The following is a 17495-nucleotide window of genomic DNA, read 5'->3' as shown; positions in this document are numbered from 1 at the left end:
ATCTACTCATATAACATCTAGGTCCCTGTGACGTCACGTGGAGTGGCATCGCATGGGTGCCAATCTGGCCTTTTTCAAATGAGGTTAAAATTGACCATTGCCATTCGTCTAAACCGGTATTTCTAAAACCAAATACAGTGGAACCTCGTTAAAGCGAGTACGGGCTATAGCGACACCCCCGCTATTAAGCCGATGTCCCACGGTCAAATTTGCGTCAAAATATTTTGATGAAAATTTGATGCAACTGACACGCACCCTGTCCCACGGTCAAAATTTTGTCCAACTGGCTTTTGGTCCTATCGTTTGTACAAATCACCGATTTGTACAAATGGATAGGACAGGTTCTAAATTTTCATCCAATTGGATGAAACCAACCAATCACAGGGCCTTTGACAAAAAAGCATCGCCAAGCGCTGACACACAGGCCAAATACGTTAAACTTATTTATCGTCTGCATGAGTATTTTAATTAATAATTATGTATATTATGGACACAAAAATAAACTTTGTTGTATTCCACACAGTATGCATTAAAAACCCAACCGGTTTCCACCTTTTCAGGTCGTTATCTTAATCGTAAACCTCTAGATAAGGACCTGAAAAGATCGAAACCGGTTGAGTTTTTTCATTAGTATTGCATGGAATACTAAAAGGTTTAGTTTTAAATTTATAATATCACCATACCACGAAGTGAATTCACAAAACATTATTTCAAATATATATATACGTTCGTGATCGTCTATTTCATCGCCTGGTGTGGCCCTAAAGGTAAATATGAGCAAATATTTGTCTCAGTGATAGGCGATGGAAGCTCTCAACTAGGAAATCCGTAATAATCAGTTGATCTTAAATAGAAAGGAAGCAATCTTTAGAATCGCAATACCAGGAGGGATGTTTTGGAAATAATAAAAGATTTTCTTAAGGTATCGAGGCCGAATTTTACGCTTTATGGAAGGCATACAATGCGAGCGAGCAGCTGGAGAAATGACTAATATGAACTGACGATTGTACCTGTGAAACACTACAGCTGCCCGTTTCTATTACTATGATTATAGGATAAGGACCTTATTTTAGAAACTGCTAGATTAGGAGAGAAAAATGTGATTTAAATGCACGCTTACAGCACTATTCATAACATCTCCTCAACCACAATGTCCATCATTTATTAATAACATTTTCCTCGCGGGAATAAACTGCCTCACGTTTGTATCCTGGCATTTTATTCTGCCCTCAACCTTGCTGATAAGGGACATGAAAATATATTGACTTGTCGTCAATTATTATCGATAATAAACGGGAACATCGGCGACCAACTCCTTCTCCAACATGTTTAGCATGCTTATTCCAACGCTTTCATACCCCTTTTCCAGCCAAGGCCAAGTTCAGCATTCCTTCTGTTTTCTTTTTTTCGCATCTTTAATGTTCAAGAGGCCTGTTCAAACAATTTCGCCTGCTTAAAAAGAAAGAATCCTCCACCTCCACAAGTTTCCTAGTTGTTTACATAAATATCGTCTTTCGTTTGTTTTTGATCAAAATGAGATGCATCGTGGGACACCCCCAGTCCAGTTGTATCAAAATATTTGCATCAAAATTTTTGGACAAAAATTTTGATCAAAATATTTTGACGCAAATCTGACCGTGGGACATCGGCTTTACGAGGGATAGCCGATGCACCGTCAATTGACCCTATAAGAGGCGTGTTAAAAAATTCGTTTTTACGAGACCCTATGGCGTTGGCTCTCGCCATAGCAGGGGTTTCACCGCCGAAAGACTTTCATCAAGACTCCTTAACCTCTGTAATTGCCAGCGATCTGTTAGAAATGAAGTTAATGGAGTGCTCAGTCTCAAATTTATGTGGTAAACTGTCGTTCGATAAATATAATGATTGACGAAACAATGCTTTGCATGATTTTTATTCAGTGTGGCGCTTATAAATTGTTTGAATAGTTAGTCGTTATTTGAGTAAGGAAATTTAGTGATGCAAAAAAACATCGCCTTTCACCTGGATTTATGCTTACGTTTATCGGATAGATGTTTATCTGTCGCCGCACCACTCCTGTTCCTGTATATCTGTTCGCAACAGGTATATTGGCTATTATTTGCTCCACCTCCGGTAAAGCGACAATTCGCTATAGCGAGTGTTTATTAGTACACCGTGGGGTGTCGTTATATCGAGGTTGCACTGTAATTTGTTTATTATGAATACATTAATGGTGGGTAACGAATCGCAATCAATGCCTTTCGTTTTCTTCGTTGAAGGAAACTACCCTATTCAAATAATGTACATAGGCAGAAGGTATTTTCTCAGAGTTGGTTAAGGCAAAGCAGGAATTCATTAAGAAACACGTCAGTAGTAATACGCCACATTAAGTTTAATATCAACCAACCCAGATTTTGGCAGCTCAGTGTAGTTTTCTGGGTCTCATGGAGCTGCTAAAACCTGGGTTGGTTGATATTGACATGGAGAGTGTACTAAAACCAGGTCTGAGAATTCGCTCAAACTTATTGGTGTTGTAGTCTAACGGGAGCAGTCTGCAAATCACTCCCCATGTGGAGTTACATAACAAATACTTTAAACAAAAAAAGCAGTTAAAAATTTGCAGGTTAAATCCCATTGAAATAGCCCTCCATAATGAGTCAGTCGCGGTCTGGTGGTTATGATACTCAGCTTTCATCCGGATGTCCTTGGATCGATTCCTGTACCAGGCTTTTTTTTTCATTGATTCCAAGTTTGATTGAATTCCGAGACCCTGTTTTTGGTCATTCCCCTTGTGAGCGTGGAGAGAATTGCTACAGTGTGCCATTATAAGATTAGCCATCAAAGGTCTGAAAACTAGTTATCTGCAAAGTTGTCACATGAGTGATTGACAATACAGTGAGTCCTCGTTTAACGTCGTCCCGTTTAACGTTGCTTCACGATAACGTTGTCCAAAAATTGAAACCCTTGATCATTTAACGTCGTTATTGCTTCGCGATAACGTTCAAATCATGCGCGACGAAAAAAAATGAATGGCGAGTAGGACGCAAGCAAATCTGCTTTATAGTAAATATTACTATATTAATGCGATTGATAATTTTCGTTCGACAGAAAAGTTTGGCGTGGGTAGCGTATGTTAAATATGCATCTGAGCGAATAATTATCGCCTCATTTACCCATTTTCCGTATATTTTTCTGATTTCAACCGAAAAAATGTCCACCAAGAGTAGTGGCTATCCTGGTGGTTCTTCAGAAGTGAAGAAAAAACGGCGATATTAGAACAAAAACTTGATATTATTAAAAGAATTGAAGAAGGTGCAACTGTTGGAGAGATCGGTCTAGTTTTCGAGTCGAGTTTTTACAATTGAAATTTCTTCTGTAACTGAAAATATCAATGTTTAGCCATTAAAATACTTTCTTAATTTAGTTTGTATATTTCATTTAATAATGCCTTATTCCCAACCTTTTATCTTTGCCCTGCGCATGAATCGTTATCATGCTGAAGTGAATAATCGGTACTGAATGTTCCTCGCAATTTCAACAGGGTTAAAGAATTCATATCATCACGAAAAGTGACTCGCCCTTCATCTTCGTGCTTCCGAGTGCCAGATTTTTTTTTCATTTTGGCCTGGTTCAGGTTTCTACCAATTCGTCACGAAGACTGCTTAAAAGTTACGGCTCCGATAATTGGCCTCCTTGGATTCTCGCCCGGGAAATTCTGGATTCTTTACGAAGAAATGGATTGTTAGGAACCAATTTAAATTTTTTACATTGTTTCTAATGGGAAACACTGCATCGTTTAATGTTGTTTCGCTTAACGTCGAGTTTTTCAGGAACGAATCAACAACGTTAAACAAGGACTCACTGTAGTTATATTTTTTAATGCTCAACAACATTTAGATTAGCATTGAAACAACTCATTTGATTGAGTATTGTGTAGTGCCATTGCTAGATGTGTAATGACTCTTTTGCTTTGCCAACTTTATGCAAACAGCCATTAGAAATATCAGTCTGAGTAACCTCCTTCACATGATCCTCTGTATATATATGGAGCTGCCCATATTCTCAACTCAACGCCCATTCTCAACTCCCTCCAGTTTCCAAATATGCATAGAGGTTTTGCTATAAAACCTGTTCTAATTTGGTTCATGTATTCCGACATTTTCTGCTCCAGTCCAACATAATCGTCCACGACTTCACACTAATGTTAATGTGTAGCATACCCAGGCCTTTAGACAGCATTGTTTTTCACTCACCTGGACTGAATTATCTCAGCCTTTTCAGAAGCCTGTTGTATTTCAGCTCTCAACTGTCTTCTACTCGCCTCCAGTTCTTCATCCCTCCCTTCCTGAAAAGTAAATACATACAGATTATACATAGCCATTAAATTGCCAAATTTCTCCAAATCTCCATGAATATAGGGGGGCTATATTAGTGTGTATGACCGCAGACGAGAAAGCAAGGATAATGGCCTTCGAAATGTGGTGCTACAGAAGAATGATGAAAATCAAATGGATCGACCGAGTTAGTAACGAAGAAGTCCTAAGAAGAGTAGGAGAGAGGAGAAGCCTCATGAAAACCTTAATAAGAAGACGGAACAACCTTATAGGCCACAACTTGAGACATGATGGCCTGATGAAGACAATCGTCGAAGGGCAAGTGGAAGGCAAGAATGGAAAAGGAAGACCTCGAACAAAATGTATGGAACAAGTAAAGAGAGATGTGAAAGAGAAGAAATACGTAGGTGTGAAAAGATTAGCTGATAGGAGAACTGAGTGGAGAGCTGCGTCAAACCAATCCTAGGATTGTTGACCAGTGATGATGATGATATTAGTGTGTAAGAGACTCGTGTGACTAATTAGATAACGTTCATCGTGAAGGTGTAATTATAGGCATGGCAAACGAATGTACTTGGTATTTCATATTTTTCAAAGGTTCTTTAAGATGCTAATAGCCTTGATGTAATCATGAAATTGGCAATTGAAAACCAGAGTATATTTGTACATGATCAGTTAGCAATCTAACAATTTCAAAGGAATGATTGCTAGAATTTGAAGTGCACGCATTGTGATCATGACAATCACTAGTCGAGCACACTTCCACAGAGCTCCCTAATACTAAATAAAATACGCCTCACTAATATAAAATAAATACAGTGCAATCTCGATAAAATGAGACCCCACAGTGCTCAAATAAACACTTGCAATAGCAAATTTTGAAGGACAGGTGGAAGAGAAGAAGGGCAAGGGACGGCCCCTAATGAGTTAGTTACATTGGACAAAGGGTTATTAAGAATGTAAAAGAGAAGAAATACGTCGCTATGAAAAGATTAGCGGATAGGAGAGAGAAATGGAGAGCTTCATCAAACGAATCTTAGGATTGTTGACCAATGATGATGATAGCAAATTGTCACTTTACCAGAGGTGGAGCAAATAATAGACAAACCTATTGCCAACATTTATATAGGAACAGGATTGTGTGGTGATGGAGACATTTCTATCAAATATACTAAAGCATAAATCCAGACAAAAGGCGAATTTTTTTTCATCATTAAATTTTCTTACCTTAGTAACAAATAATCCATTCAATTTATAAGTGTAGTACTGAATCATAATTATGCAAAGCATTAATTTGTCATTCATTATCCCAACGAACAACTGACCAAGTCACTTTTCTATGTAATTTGTACATTTACGTGATCTTTCCGTTATTTAAGTATTTTCCACTGAAAATTCGAAGAATTACTGATGAAACTGTATCGCAGTTATTTAATGCCTCAAATGCTTCCATTTGTGTATACATACTGTTTATTGTTCTTGTACGTTTAGCGGAAGTTAAGTGAAATAACATATTGTATGTTTCTGCAGAGGAAAACGGTGGAAGGTGCTAGAACGATCCTGCCTCTGAAGACTTTCTGTCATTCAATGTAATATCTTCATTGTCTACACTAATAAGTCTGCTAGGCATGCATAATAGTGCCATAAAAATTGCTGCTGTTTCAAAATAAGTTCCAATTTGAGTGTTACACCCATGACGTCATGGAAATAATACGCTTACTGTATCCACAGCACTGCAATAAAAATTATTTGAATTAAAATTGGTAATATAAGAAAAGATATTAAAGTGATGCTATTTCATGAAAAATATAATGCAGATTTATAATGATGCCACTTAACCCTTTCATTGCGTAACATTGTCTCAGAGTTGTTTCACATTGGCAGAGAATTTTTTTTCACTGCATTCACTTTATTTTACGAAAATGTGAAAACAATTACTATAATAAAAGGATTTTTATATTCATTTGCCTATTTATTAAACAATTTGTTTATGGCATCACAGTGATGCCATCCGCACCCATATGATAAATGCTCCGGATATTTATGCAACCCGTTACACAAACATTCGGAACGACGGAAAACATATTTTTACGTAGCAACTAAGAAGCTTGAAATAATTTCAGAAATGATGGCGGAATTGAATTATAAAATAAGACTAATATTTTTTCAGATGTCATCCACTATCCATGCATCAAGTTTTGGGTAAATAAAAGTTTTCGAATTTTAATTTTCACATTTCTAAATTTACAAGTAACTTAGATTTGCATGCAAACATATGAAAATTATTTTTAGCTTTTTGACATTTTCTTTTGCGTTTAATCTGCAAAAATTAACTAATAATTGTGAAATTCTTTTAAAAAAAGGGTTCAAACACAGTCCTTGAACTTCTGCACATCATACACCATCAGAGGTATACTTATTCGCCACTTCTTAGTCGTTCTTAGGATGTGAGGAGGAGAGTTATTTCTTATGTTTGTCCTTAGTGTTTCAGTGGCAAGTATCTCTTTTGAGTAGCTCAATAGATATTTGAACAGATTATTATAATTTCCATGCATAAGCTCAGGAGGGTAGTCACGGGAGGGGGGGGGGTTATGGGTTTCAGAAAGAGATCTAAGCGTTAACATTTAGAACCGACGTACAAGAAATATCTAAACGTGTATGTTCCAGATAAAATGGCTATGTATAATAATCCAAAAATAATTGTTTCTTTGCGCATAGAAATTTTGCTGACTTTCTTTTCTGATTATAATAGCTCTATTTGGTCAAAGTAAAATATGTAAATTGCTTCAAAGTTAAAAAAAACCCTTGGCGTGCTTACAATGAAGCCTGAAACAATGCAGTGTTTCATGTATACACTTGAGTAAATTGTGCCAGAAGTAGTTTTATTGCGAGGAGATATTCTAAGCCTAGTTCACCAAAAGCTGATACATAAACGGTCCTTGGGGTTTGAAAATAGGAATAAAATTAAAAATAAAGGTTTTTCCCATATTCCACGTAAGTGGCTAAATGTATGTAAAATACTGTAATATCTAATAGAAAAAGGCCGTACGGTAATATTAGAAAAAATAAAATCTCTATAGAGGAGTGAAAATGCACGCAATCGAAAGATGTCCGAAGGAAAGACTGTACTAATGGCGAGAGTCGCAAAAACTGAGAAGGAAGAGCTGGCCTTCTCCACGACATGCACAAACCAGAATACTTTGATGCATTTATAATAAGAATGGCAAAAATAATTCTAAAAATAGAGATAACAGGCAACACAGAGCGAATTGTAGTCTGTTCCGCGGTGACGTAAAACGACTCTTTTATTTGAGCCCCGAAATTCAATTTTTTACCCAAGGATTTCCCCAATTCTAATTTCTCATTCAAAATGAAAAAAATTTAAAAGTTTTCCTAGAACCTTCATCATTTCTCGCGATTAACGAATTGGTGGTCGTAATTATTCCCACCTAGTAACTTTAACAAACTCAAACGAAATAAATGAGAAAAAGTCGAAAAAACCTATTTCTTTTCCGTAACCAATATAACCACACCTCTACTGAAAGGATCTTTCAGGAAATGAGTTGCAAATATATTATGGAAGAATGTTATGAGTTATAACGGCATTATGTAAGTATTAAGTTAAAACATTAATAAAAACAGCAATAGATTATTCAACTGTGTTTAGCGTGTGTATAGTGACCGTATTTTGAAATACGAAAATATTTTTCGTCGATGAGATGGAAGGAAGATTATGACTAAATATCGTTTACGAAAACTTTAATAGGACTAAAACGAGAATAATAACAACAAATGTGGCAACATTTAGTACAAATATTCAGAGGAGTAAAGAAAATATCACATTTAAATTTTTTTTGTAATGGCGAAAAATCTTACAAATTAAAAAGTACTCCATAAATGTAAAAAAAAGTATTTAAAAATATAAACTTTTTTTCAAAAACGGATGGCATATCCAGGTAGCCTAATCCACTGCGTGTGCGGGAAACCATCATGAGAGTAGAAAGAACAGAGCGGAGGAGCGTAGTGAGCGATTGAAGGACATGGGCCGGCGTGGCATCAATGTGATGCCATCCGCACTCAAAGGGTTAAGTAAAGCAAAAGCAAGCTGCAAGAAACTGCGACAAATATAACACACATGGGTAATTATGCAACAAAGTAATGAATCTGATGGATACCAAGTCCAACAAAACTTAAAGAGAATGAATTCATTGATTTAAAATTCTCAATAATGACTGCGAAACATGAAAAAGAATGCAGATGTTTTTAAATTCAATAAACTAAAAGTGTAGCATCAGCTTTTCACAGATATCATCGTTAACATCGTTAACCTGCCTCTAAAAGCACCATTGCAAGCATGATTACATAATACATTATATAATGTATTCTCCATTATTGCAAGGAACACCCCATACTGCAAGGGTTTTGACGGGGAGTAGGTTGTAAAAGAGTTATGCCTCGTCTGCGTTATATTACACAGTGAATACTTCTTAAGATCTTCCGCTGGGATCAGAGTCTTCTCTTCCACGACTTAGGGTTTACAACATAGGCATCACCAGCGATAATGAAGGGAAATAATGCTTTTGTGCTTAAAATTAGTATAACCAACCTTCCGAGCACTTGAAGCTCTCAATTCTCAATCTATCACTGAAATTCTTATTCCCTACTCAAAAAAAATTGATTACAGCCCTTATATTAAATTTTCGGATTGTACTGTTAAGCGGGTTACTGATACCAAATTTCTAGGCATCTCCATAAATGAAAATCTGAACTGGGATACCCATATTAATTGTATTTCAACCTCGGTGGCTTCAGGCTGCTACTTAATTAGACGGGTGATTCAGCTCACAAATATAGAAACAGCCAAATCAATTTACAGTAAACTCATGATTTTACGAAGTCAGTGGGACCAGAAAATTGGCACTTCGTAAAATCGAGTTTCGTAATTTCAAACCTTTTTCATAAGTCACGAAAAAATATTCGCTTTTGTTTTTTCCGCCCATTTTTGTCGTTAGTGGTCTTATTTAAATGTTTTCGGTGGTTATTCTCGGTATTATTCATAGAAAAGGCTTTTTGTTATCGATTTATGCTGTGAAAGATCGTTAAATAATTATACCACCATAAAATTCCCATTTCTCGTTCATACTTCAACATCAACGATCGCTTAAGAAATTCCCGGCCAGTTTAGAAAACGTAATCAAATAATGAATTGCAAAGTTTATTATAATAATTTAATGTTATAAACTTGTGGTTAGGAGCAAATAACAAATATTAAGTTCGCGTAAGATATATAATTGTTTCCAGCACCCACGGAATTTTAGCGGCAGCCGGCCTAACCGCCATTTATGTCGCCCTCTATCGCTCAGTGACGAGAAAAAAAGAAAAACGAGGGCCTCCACCCGTTTCCAAAATAACCTTCGTAAGTTAATATTTCGAGTTACTCCGTATTTTCAGTTGAATGTGCTATCTCTTCCATTAGTTATTTTCATTGAGATTCAGTTACGATTATAAATTACGTGGGATATGATTATCTTCTGGCGAATATTTGAAGTAAATTCTGTTTGAGTTCTCCGTCTGGATACTGTGCTCCGTCATCTTAGCAGACATTGCTACGAAAGACTTTATTCTTCATCAGGACCATATTCTTCATACCGAGTGTGAAGTGCTATGTTCATATAGTATTTATATCTTCTTTTATGCCGACAGGAGCAAGGTTCCAACCGGAAAACGACAGGAGAAACATCTTTCATTATCGGAGAAATAAAGAGAGAAACATTATTATCCGCATTGATTGTTTTCCTACAAGAGATGTTTCATCATTTCTCAACGTGTGTGAAGTATGTATTGGTTCACTTGCGTGAATTCCCAAAAATGACACGCGAAAACCTGTACATTCACCTCATTTAGTTTTTGTGTCCCTTTCTCCGCCGTATTGAAAGTTATGCAAAGAATCATTGACGTAGAGATAAGATTTTCTTAGCTTTAGCACTAAAAAATAGTCGCGCATTAATCGTAAATAAATATAGTGAGGAAAGAGCAAAGAAAATAATTTCAATTGAAACGTCAGCAGAGAAGAAGAGAGACAATTATAAGCGCGGCACCATTTCCCCGACAGTGGAAGATACTTCTTCAGCCTCTCTCCGGTTAATAACTTACCCCCGTTGCAGGTAAAGATGCCCTTCTCCACAATCGGGGAACGTTCCCAGTGGATGGGGTGAATAAGAGTGGGATGGGTATTGCCTGAGGAAAGAAGCGGTCAGCATATGGTGGGGTGAAGGAGGCAGGAGAAAGAAGGGTGGGGAAGGCCTTCAGCTCTGCTCAGTTTCCGTTTGGGGGGCGTATTTTTCTACGACGCACTCAAGCTCCGTAACCTTAGGGGGGGGAGTGAATGGGAAATGCTGGGGAAGGAGGGGCTTGGGATGCGTAAGGTGGGTGTCAGCAAGATCAGCAGAAGGCTGCGGGAGGAAGTAAACAAAGACTTTGGAAAGAAAGATCTCTCGGCATGGGAAAACGGGGAGACGCGCAAGAAGAAAGTTCATGGTTAGAGTTCGAAGTGCGTCTTCATTACGAGTAGCCTGAAAAATAAGTTTGTGGTTAATAGAGCCCAATACTTAAGATATTTAAGTAGTTTACTCAGGAAGGCTTTCGTATACATGAAAAGATACTACTAAAAAAATCTGTTATTTTTTTTCTTTTTGCCCTTCTCCATCGCCGCTTCCACCATGGTTTCTCACTTGCATAAATGGGAATGAAATTGGGGACCTAACTCGTTAGCCAGATCAAAATATCTTAATGTTTGGAGGGCGGCGTGTACTTCTTTTTTATTTGGTGAAATTACTTCCTCACTTTCATCTTCGTCGTCACTGGTATTCTGACTAGTCCCGGCCGCTGCTTCTTCCGACGTATGTACCGGCGTCCCATTGTCGCAAGCCCGGAGATCATCGTCAAGGGCAATGTAATCGTTTGATGTTGTGTGCTGTGCTCTTCCTGCTTTTTCCAAGAGTTTTTCAAAATCATCTTTTAAGCCTCTAATCTCCTCCGCGATTTTATCCGCTGCAGCTTCCTGAGGGTATAACATAATGAATCAACTATAGCCGTGATATTATAGCAGTAGAATACTAGTAGGCTAGTTGTATCAATTACCAACCTCGAGAACATCCTCATGATGCGCTATCAAAGGGAATCCGGCCAATTTCCAGCAATTTGCGATTGTAGTGGACGACATAATGTACGTCTTTGAACCGTGTTCCTGCAATGAAAAATGACCATTTTATTAACTTGGCCATTTTAGCAAAGTTAACAAAATCGTTATTTCTCATCGCAGAAACACGGTTCAGAGACGTACTTGAATGCCTGATTGGCAGGAGTGCGATGCAAACAATTACTTTTGATGATGGCATTGATTGATAGATTTTCAAAATGCAGTTAGAGCTGTCACTTTTGGGGAGAAAGGCTCGGAGGGTCGAAGAGAGGGGCCAGCGAGGGTGAGCTCATCGAGGAAAGGGTCCCGCATTAGGGACCCTACGAAATGCTTCGGCGAAAAGTAGTCAAGTAGTCTTCGATATACGTTCACAGCAGCCTGCCTTGCGAACATACCAGCTACGTTCACAGCAGTGCAAAGGGTTAATTAGGGGTGTACGAAATACCCCGTGCCACCTTACTGACATGTTAAACTATGAAATATTGTCGATGCGATGTTTACAAATAGGCACGTAAATAGGGGCATCATGTCAGTCGCGATATTTTTACTGAACTCCTACTTCCCCTAAATTCCCACCGTGAAGTTTTACGCGAACCCTTCCTCTCTAAAGTTGCACTATCATTTACGTTTTCACACTTTTGATGAACCACAGTTGGAAGCGCTGTTTTTTTTAGCTACATACCCCGGCGTAGCTAGTTTTGTTGACAAATATTTCGCCATAGTTCGTATAAACGAATGCCTTTCGCTCCTGGGGACCGATCCGTGGTTCGTAAATTCAAAACATTTCGTAAAATCGAAACTTTGTAGAATCGAATAACACCATGTATTTACCATAGGCTTTTCGCCGGGACCGCACTATCACTTCGTATAATCGAAAACTTCGTAAAATCCTGCTTTGTATAATCGAGAGTTTACTGTACTATGCACATATTTATAGTAGATTAAAATATGGTATTTTAGCCTGGGGTCACTCCCCTAAGGCAGTCCGTCTTTTTAAACTACAAAAATGGTCAGTAAGAATATTATGCTAAGCTAAAAAACAAGCTAGCTGCCGTAATCTTTTCAAAAGGTTACAGATCCTTCCCCTTCCTTGTATATATATTTATTATGCTGTGATGTTGATTAGAGAATTTAAACAAAAGTTGTGCCTTACCATGAATAACGATATTCATGATTATCATACAAGAAGTAGAAATGAGCTCGCAGTGAGGCAACAAAATCTTTCTCTCTTCAGTGGAGGGCCTATCAATATGAGTATTAAAATTTATAATAAATTACCTAAATCAATCAAAGACGAAATCAGACCTGGCCTTTTTAAAGCAAAATTTAAAAAATATCTTTTGGATCATTGCTACTATTCAATTGATGAATTCTTTGAGGATGCCTCGCAACTAATGTAATACAGTGGAACTTGTTTAGTACGTTTCTGAAGGGACCGCAAAAAATGAACGTACTAACCAGGAAAACGTGCTAAAGAGGAAAGTACCGTATAAGCGTGTGTAAGAGGCGCACCCCTATTTTGAGCATCAGAGCTATGAAGAAAAAAATTTTGCGGCATTTTTTTAATACTATCGCGCGGTGTTGCAGACGTATGCCGGGAATTTCGACAGTTATCGAACTTTCCTCTTTCAATATTAATTGAAAGAAAAAATTTTGATAACTGTGGCGGTAATAGCGGCATAAGAGGGAGTTCCGATCCTCTCTTCGCATACGCCGTTGCTCTACGATGCTTGTCCTATTCACGAACAATTTTGTTTAAATGCTCTCGCAGGAGTATTGCAATAGAATTGCAGCCGTGGAAAATTTTAAGGCAAAACACTACAGGCACTTAGCATGAACCTTCCCAAGAGCTTGTACAACAATCGGGGCAATCTCAGCACCGTAGGATAATAACCACGTCGCAGATTTAATGGAGCCACATTCGGCCCTTCATCAGCCAATGCCTCTGCCGTTTTTTTCCTTTCCGAGACCTCACAGGAAAATAGGAAAACATCAAGTTACAGGGGAACAATGGAAACGTGTTTCATCCCTACCCCATCTCACCAACTGACCTTGATCGATCTCCCAGTTTATGGAGGCCAAATGCTAGGTGAGCCATCTGAGCCCGAAGATATCTTTCAATAAATAGCATAGCTTTCAATAATTGTATGACACGCAGGAGGTTCAAAAAAGAGAAAGAGATCTAACTCGACGCATATCTGACAGAATTTAAGTTTTTTAAGCTCTAATTGTTTGACACAAAGATTTATAGTTACAACAAGGCTACTAATATTCAAAATAGTCCAAACAGGACAATTTCGGAAGAAACAAGCGTAGTATGTATAAGCACATTCAAACAAGACGAGACGGACTGGAAACTTTAGACAATGCAAACTGCGTATATCACATTGCGACGCCTTCGCCCCTTCGCTTTTAAGGCATCGACGTCACATGCAAGATCGGACGTGTTCTTCCCGGGCTCCTTCGCTCATTGCCTCGTAGCTTGAAATACGGAGGGGAGGGAGCCCGCTCCTTCCCCTCCGTATTTCGTTGCTTGCTTCGAAGATGGAGGGATCGCGCTCCTTCCTGAACCTCTCTTTCCGCGCTCTTCACTTATAAGCATTTCTGATTTCTTCCATCCACAATTTAGTCCAACAATGAACACACTCGTTCGAATTTTTTAAAGCACAGGTTTTGATACCAATATAATTTTCAGTTGCAATAATCCTCTTATAGCGTCTGAAGATGATTTTTGGAAAATCAGGTCCTCAGCGTAATGTTAATTACTCGGCAAGACAGATATTGACGATTAAACAGGTATGTCCTTCAAAAATACGCATTTCTCTACGTTTGATAAGCGATTACTATATGCAGTATAAATGCCGCGGGATGCCCACTCGTGGCAGTAAATTTAGCGCGCCCTCCGGAGCGAAAAACCCCCGCGCAATCTTTTCCATGTTCACCTCTGGGGTACCGACGTGACGGCGCGATGCTTACAAGAAAAGCAAACAGGAGCATTTTAAAAATACGTCACTAAGGGAGAAACTCCCCTGCCTGCCACTTGTTTTCGACCAAGGATTACAGATGACTGACTCACACTGAAAACCAAGGCCACTCAGTTCCCCTTAGATTTGCGACCGGTGAAGGGGAGGGGGGAAGATAAGTTTGTGTAAGAGGCGCACCCTCATTTTCGGCTGCAATTTCTGGGAAAAAAGGTGCGCCTCTTACACGCGCTTATACGGTAAATAATAGCAGTCGGGGTAATTGCAATCTGTGGAAAAGTCGTCATAATTACAATTACTATCGGTAGTTCTCGTAGGATCGCCTTCCTGAACTCTTTCCACTTTTATAATCACGAAAATGAGTGCTACATTGAAAAACAATACCATGTGAATAAAAATCACAATGTTTCATAGGTTTCCCGAAGACAATTACATGAAAACGGCGTCTATCTCCCGTGATTTATCCTATATAAATATATTTATAGAAAGAGGAAAGTAAAGCTAAGTCATTTCTTCTTTCTCACGGCATACTCGGAGAATATAACAACAACCCTGATTATGTCCACTGGTTGTTTTTAAACATCATAAAAATGGGACAAAATTGTATTAACCTTGAATTACGGCAACAGCCGTACACATTCGCTTCTGGAATAAAACCATGTCAATCGATATATCGATTAATAACATGCAAGATTATTATATTACGACGTAATTACAAGAAGATTTTATATTATACAGTTGAAATTTACTTTAGAAATTTGTATAATGTCGTCTGCTTACGTGCCGAGATAACGTATTTTTAAGCTAAGCTTCGCGTGGAGATCCAGCGCATCATCTGCTCCCGCAGCAGCAGTCAAATACACTAGACCTAATCTAGACCATTTAAAAGGAGGCAGTATAATACTAATTGTAGAATGTTATCTCATTTATTTCTACTGTTCCTTGGAAGGAGAAGCAATTCAATGCTTCCATAGCCTTGACGTCGAGTTTATGGAGTACGTGCAGTACTGCTTCAGATAAAGTGGGAATTGGATAAGACTCATTTCTTCATCGTGATAACTCGTGCAATAGCAACAATTGCCAACTCGCGAAATTTGTGCGCAGTGGGCACTCCAAGGGCAACAGAAGGTGAGGAGCTCGGGGTGGGGAAAATTGGGGCTTCTCATTGGCTGCAGTTTTCCATAGTCAGACATTCCTGATAAATAGCCGCATTTTATTATTCATCACGTCATAAGAATTGAGAAATGCATTTGGATAAATCAGGGTCGAGGAAAGAGATGTGGAATGAATGCAAGAATTAACATTCTAATGGCTAACGATAATAAATTAAATCGTGAATCCGGAGGTTTACGACCCTTGAGAAGATACTAGAGAACAAATTGCGGGAAGCGTCACGGCCATGGCCCTTATATACTGGTTACTAATCTCCGGCTCGAAGTTGTTGCCTGAGATTCCGCTTCCACCCCTCAAACCCCTCACACGCCTCCCCTCAAACACAACTATGGGCACAGTGCGCTGTCACTAGGGGAAATATGGAACTAACTGCGCTGTCGAAAGCATATACCGCCGCCAACAGTGCAGTTAGTTCCATATTTCCCCTAGTGACAGCGCACTGTGCCCATAGTTGTGTTTGAGGGGAGGCGTGTGAGGGGTTGGAGGGGTGGAAGCGGAATCTCAGGCAACACTCCCGAGGCGGAATATGTAGGGAGATTAGTAACCAGTATATAAGGACCATGGTCACGGCAAGCAATTGAGCGTACTAACCAGGAAAGCGCAATTTTTTCGAACGTACTAACCAAATATGTACTTGTACCTGTATTTTGTTCGGAGTGTACCGGGACCGAAAGAAATCGCCGTACTAAGGAGGAACATACTAACCAAGTTCAACTGTATATATATGTATTGTAATATATTGTGAGTTTCTTTGTATTTTTTATTTGCTTTTTATGTTTTCCTGACGGGTCCTATATATGTATATTCATATCTTTTCTGTGACCAATAAAATATTATTATTATTATTATTATAAATATTCTGCTTTAGCCTAAACCACAGCCCCTTTCTCAGTAGTTCCCACAGATTGAAGTGGGCAAAACCACCCAAAACAAAGCTCCTTCTAACTCTTCATGTTCTCAATTTCTCGGGTGCTTTTGTTTTTTTTCTAATTGTGAAGAGAAAATAGGAAGATAAATTAATCACGCCACTCTCATATTACTCTATTATTTTCTTGTTTTGACGTGTTGGGTGTTTTTTGGCCATGGTGTCTACCATCAAATGCTTTCTATTCACATCATTTGACCGTTTATGATCAATCCAATTAATTTTCTATTTTTCCAGCAAAAATGTCGCATACGTGTTGACCGTTTGGTTGAAGTTGGTGTGGCTGATGTCACTTACATTTTAAGTTTGTCTTTATTCAGAATAATAGTGCAAGGGTAGAGGCAAAATCAGATTCCTTACCGACATTGCCAGCACCATTAGAAGATAAAAATTTTGCATGATGAAATCTATGATTGAAAATGTATTTGCCATCAAGAAGGCATCATTTTCCTATTTAAAACTTCAATTTATCCCATTTTCATAAAAATTACATAGAAAATTGTTCAAAGCATAATTACACTCAAATTAACCATAAAACCCCCAATAACTCCTAATTGCCATTGAAATCTCCATTTTCCCTTGCCATTTAATTCTATACGAGTGAATGACAACCGAATTTTATATTTGATTTTATGCAACTAAAAGGAAAAAATGAGGAACAAAAATGAGAATGAGAGCTACAATTTTCATGGAAAATTTTTTATGCTCAAATAAGGGACACCCTAATGTAGATGGACTATCATTTGCAAAAGTCTTGCAACAAATCGAGTGGCACCACTTTCACTCCATTGTCAATTTCTGGCCACCATTAAGTTTGAATGATCACTATCTAGGTATGAATCTTCATGGTAGCTCGGGAACGACTCACGAACGGGTCATCGTGACACGGGAGTGAGACGTAGGAA

At 38.3% G+C, this 17495-nt stretch overlaps 1 protein-coding gene across 1 annotated transcript in view; it reads right to left on the bottom strand.

Annotated features, from left to right (window-relative positions):
- LOC124159567 (structural maintenance of chromosomes protein 2) overlaps positions 1 to 17495 on the bottom strand; it is an 80222-nt gene that overhangs the window by 52287 nt on the left and 10440 nt on the right. The window contains exon 10 of the mRNA XM_046535465.1: positions 4233 to 4324. Coding sequence (XP_046391421.1) covers positions 4233 to 4324 — 92 coding nt within the window. The remainder of the gene's footprint in view (positions 1 to 4232; positions 4325 to 17495) is intronic.

Source organism: Ischnura elegans, chromosome 5 (assembly GCF_921293095.1).
Source record: "Ischnura elegans chromosome 5, ioIscEleg1.1, whole genome shotgun sequence".
NCBI lineage: Eukaryota > Metazoa > Arthropoda > Insecta > Odonata > Coenagrionidae > Ischnura > Ischnura elegans.
This window is presented reverse-complemented; position numbering and strand designations above follow the sequence as displayed.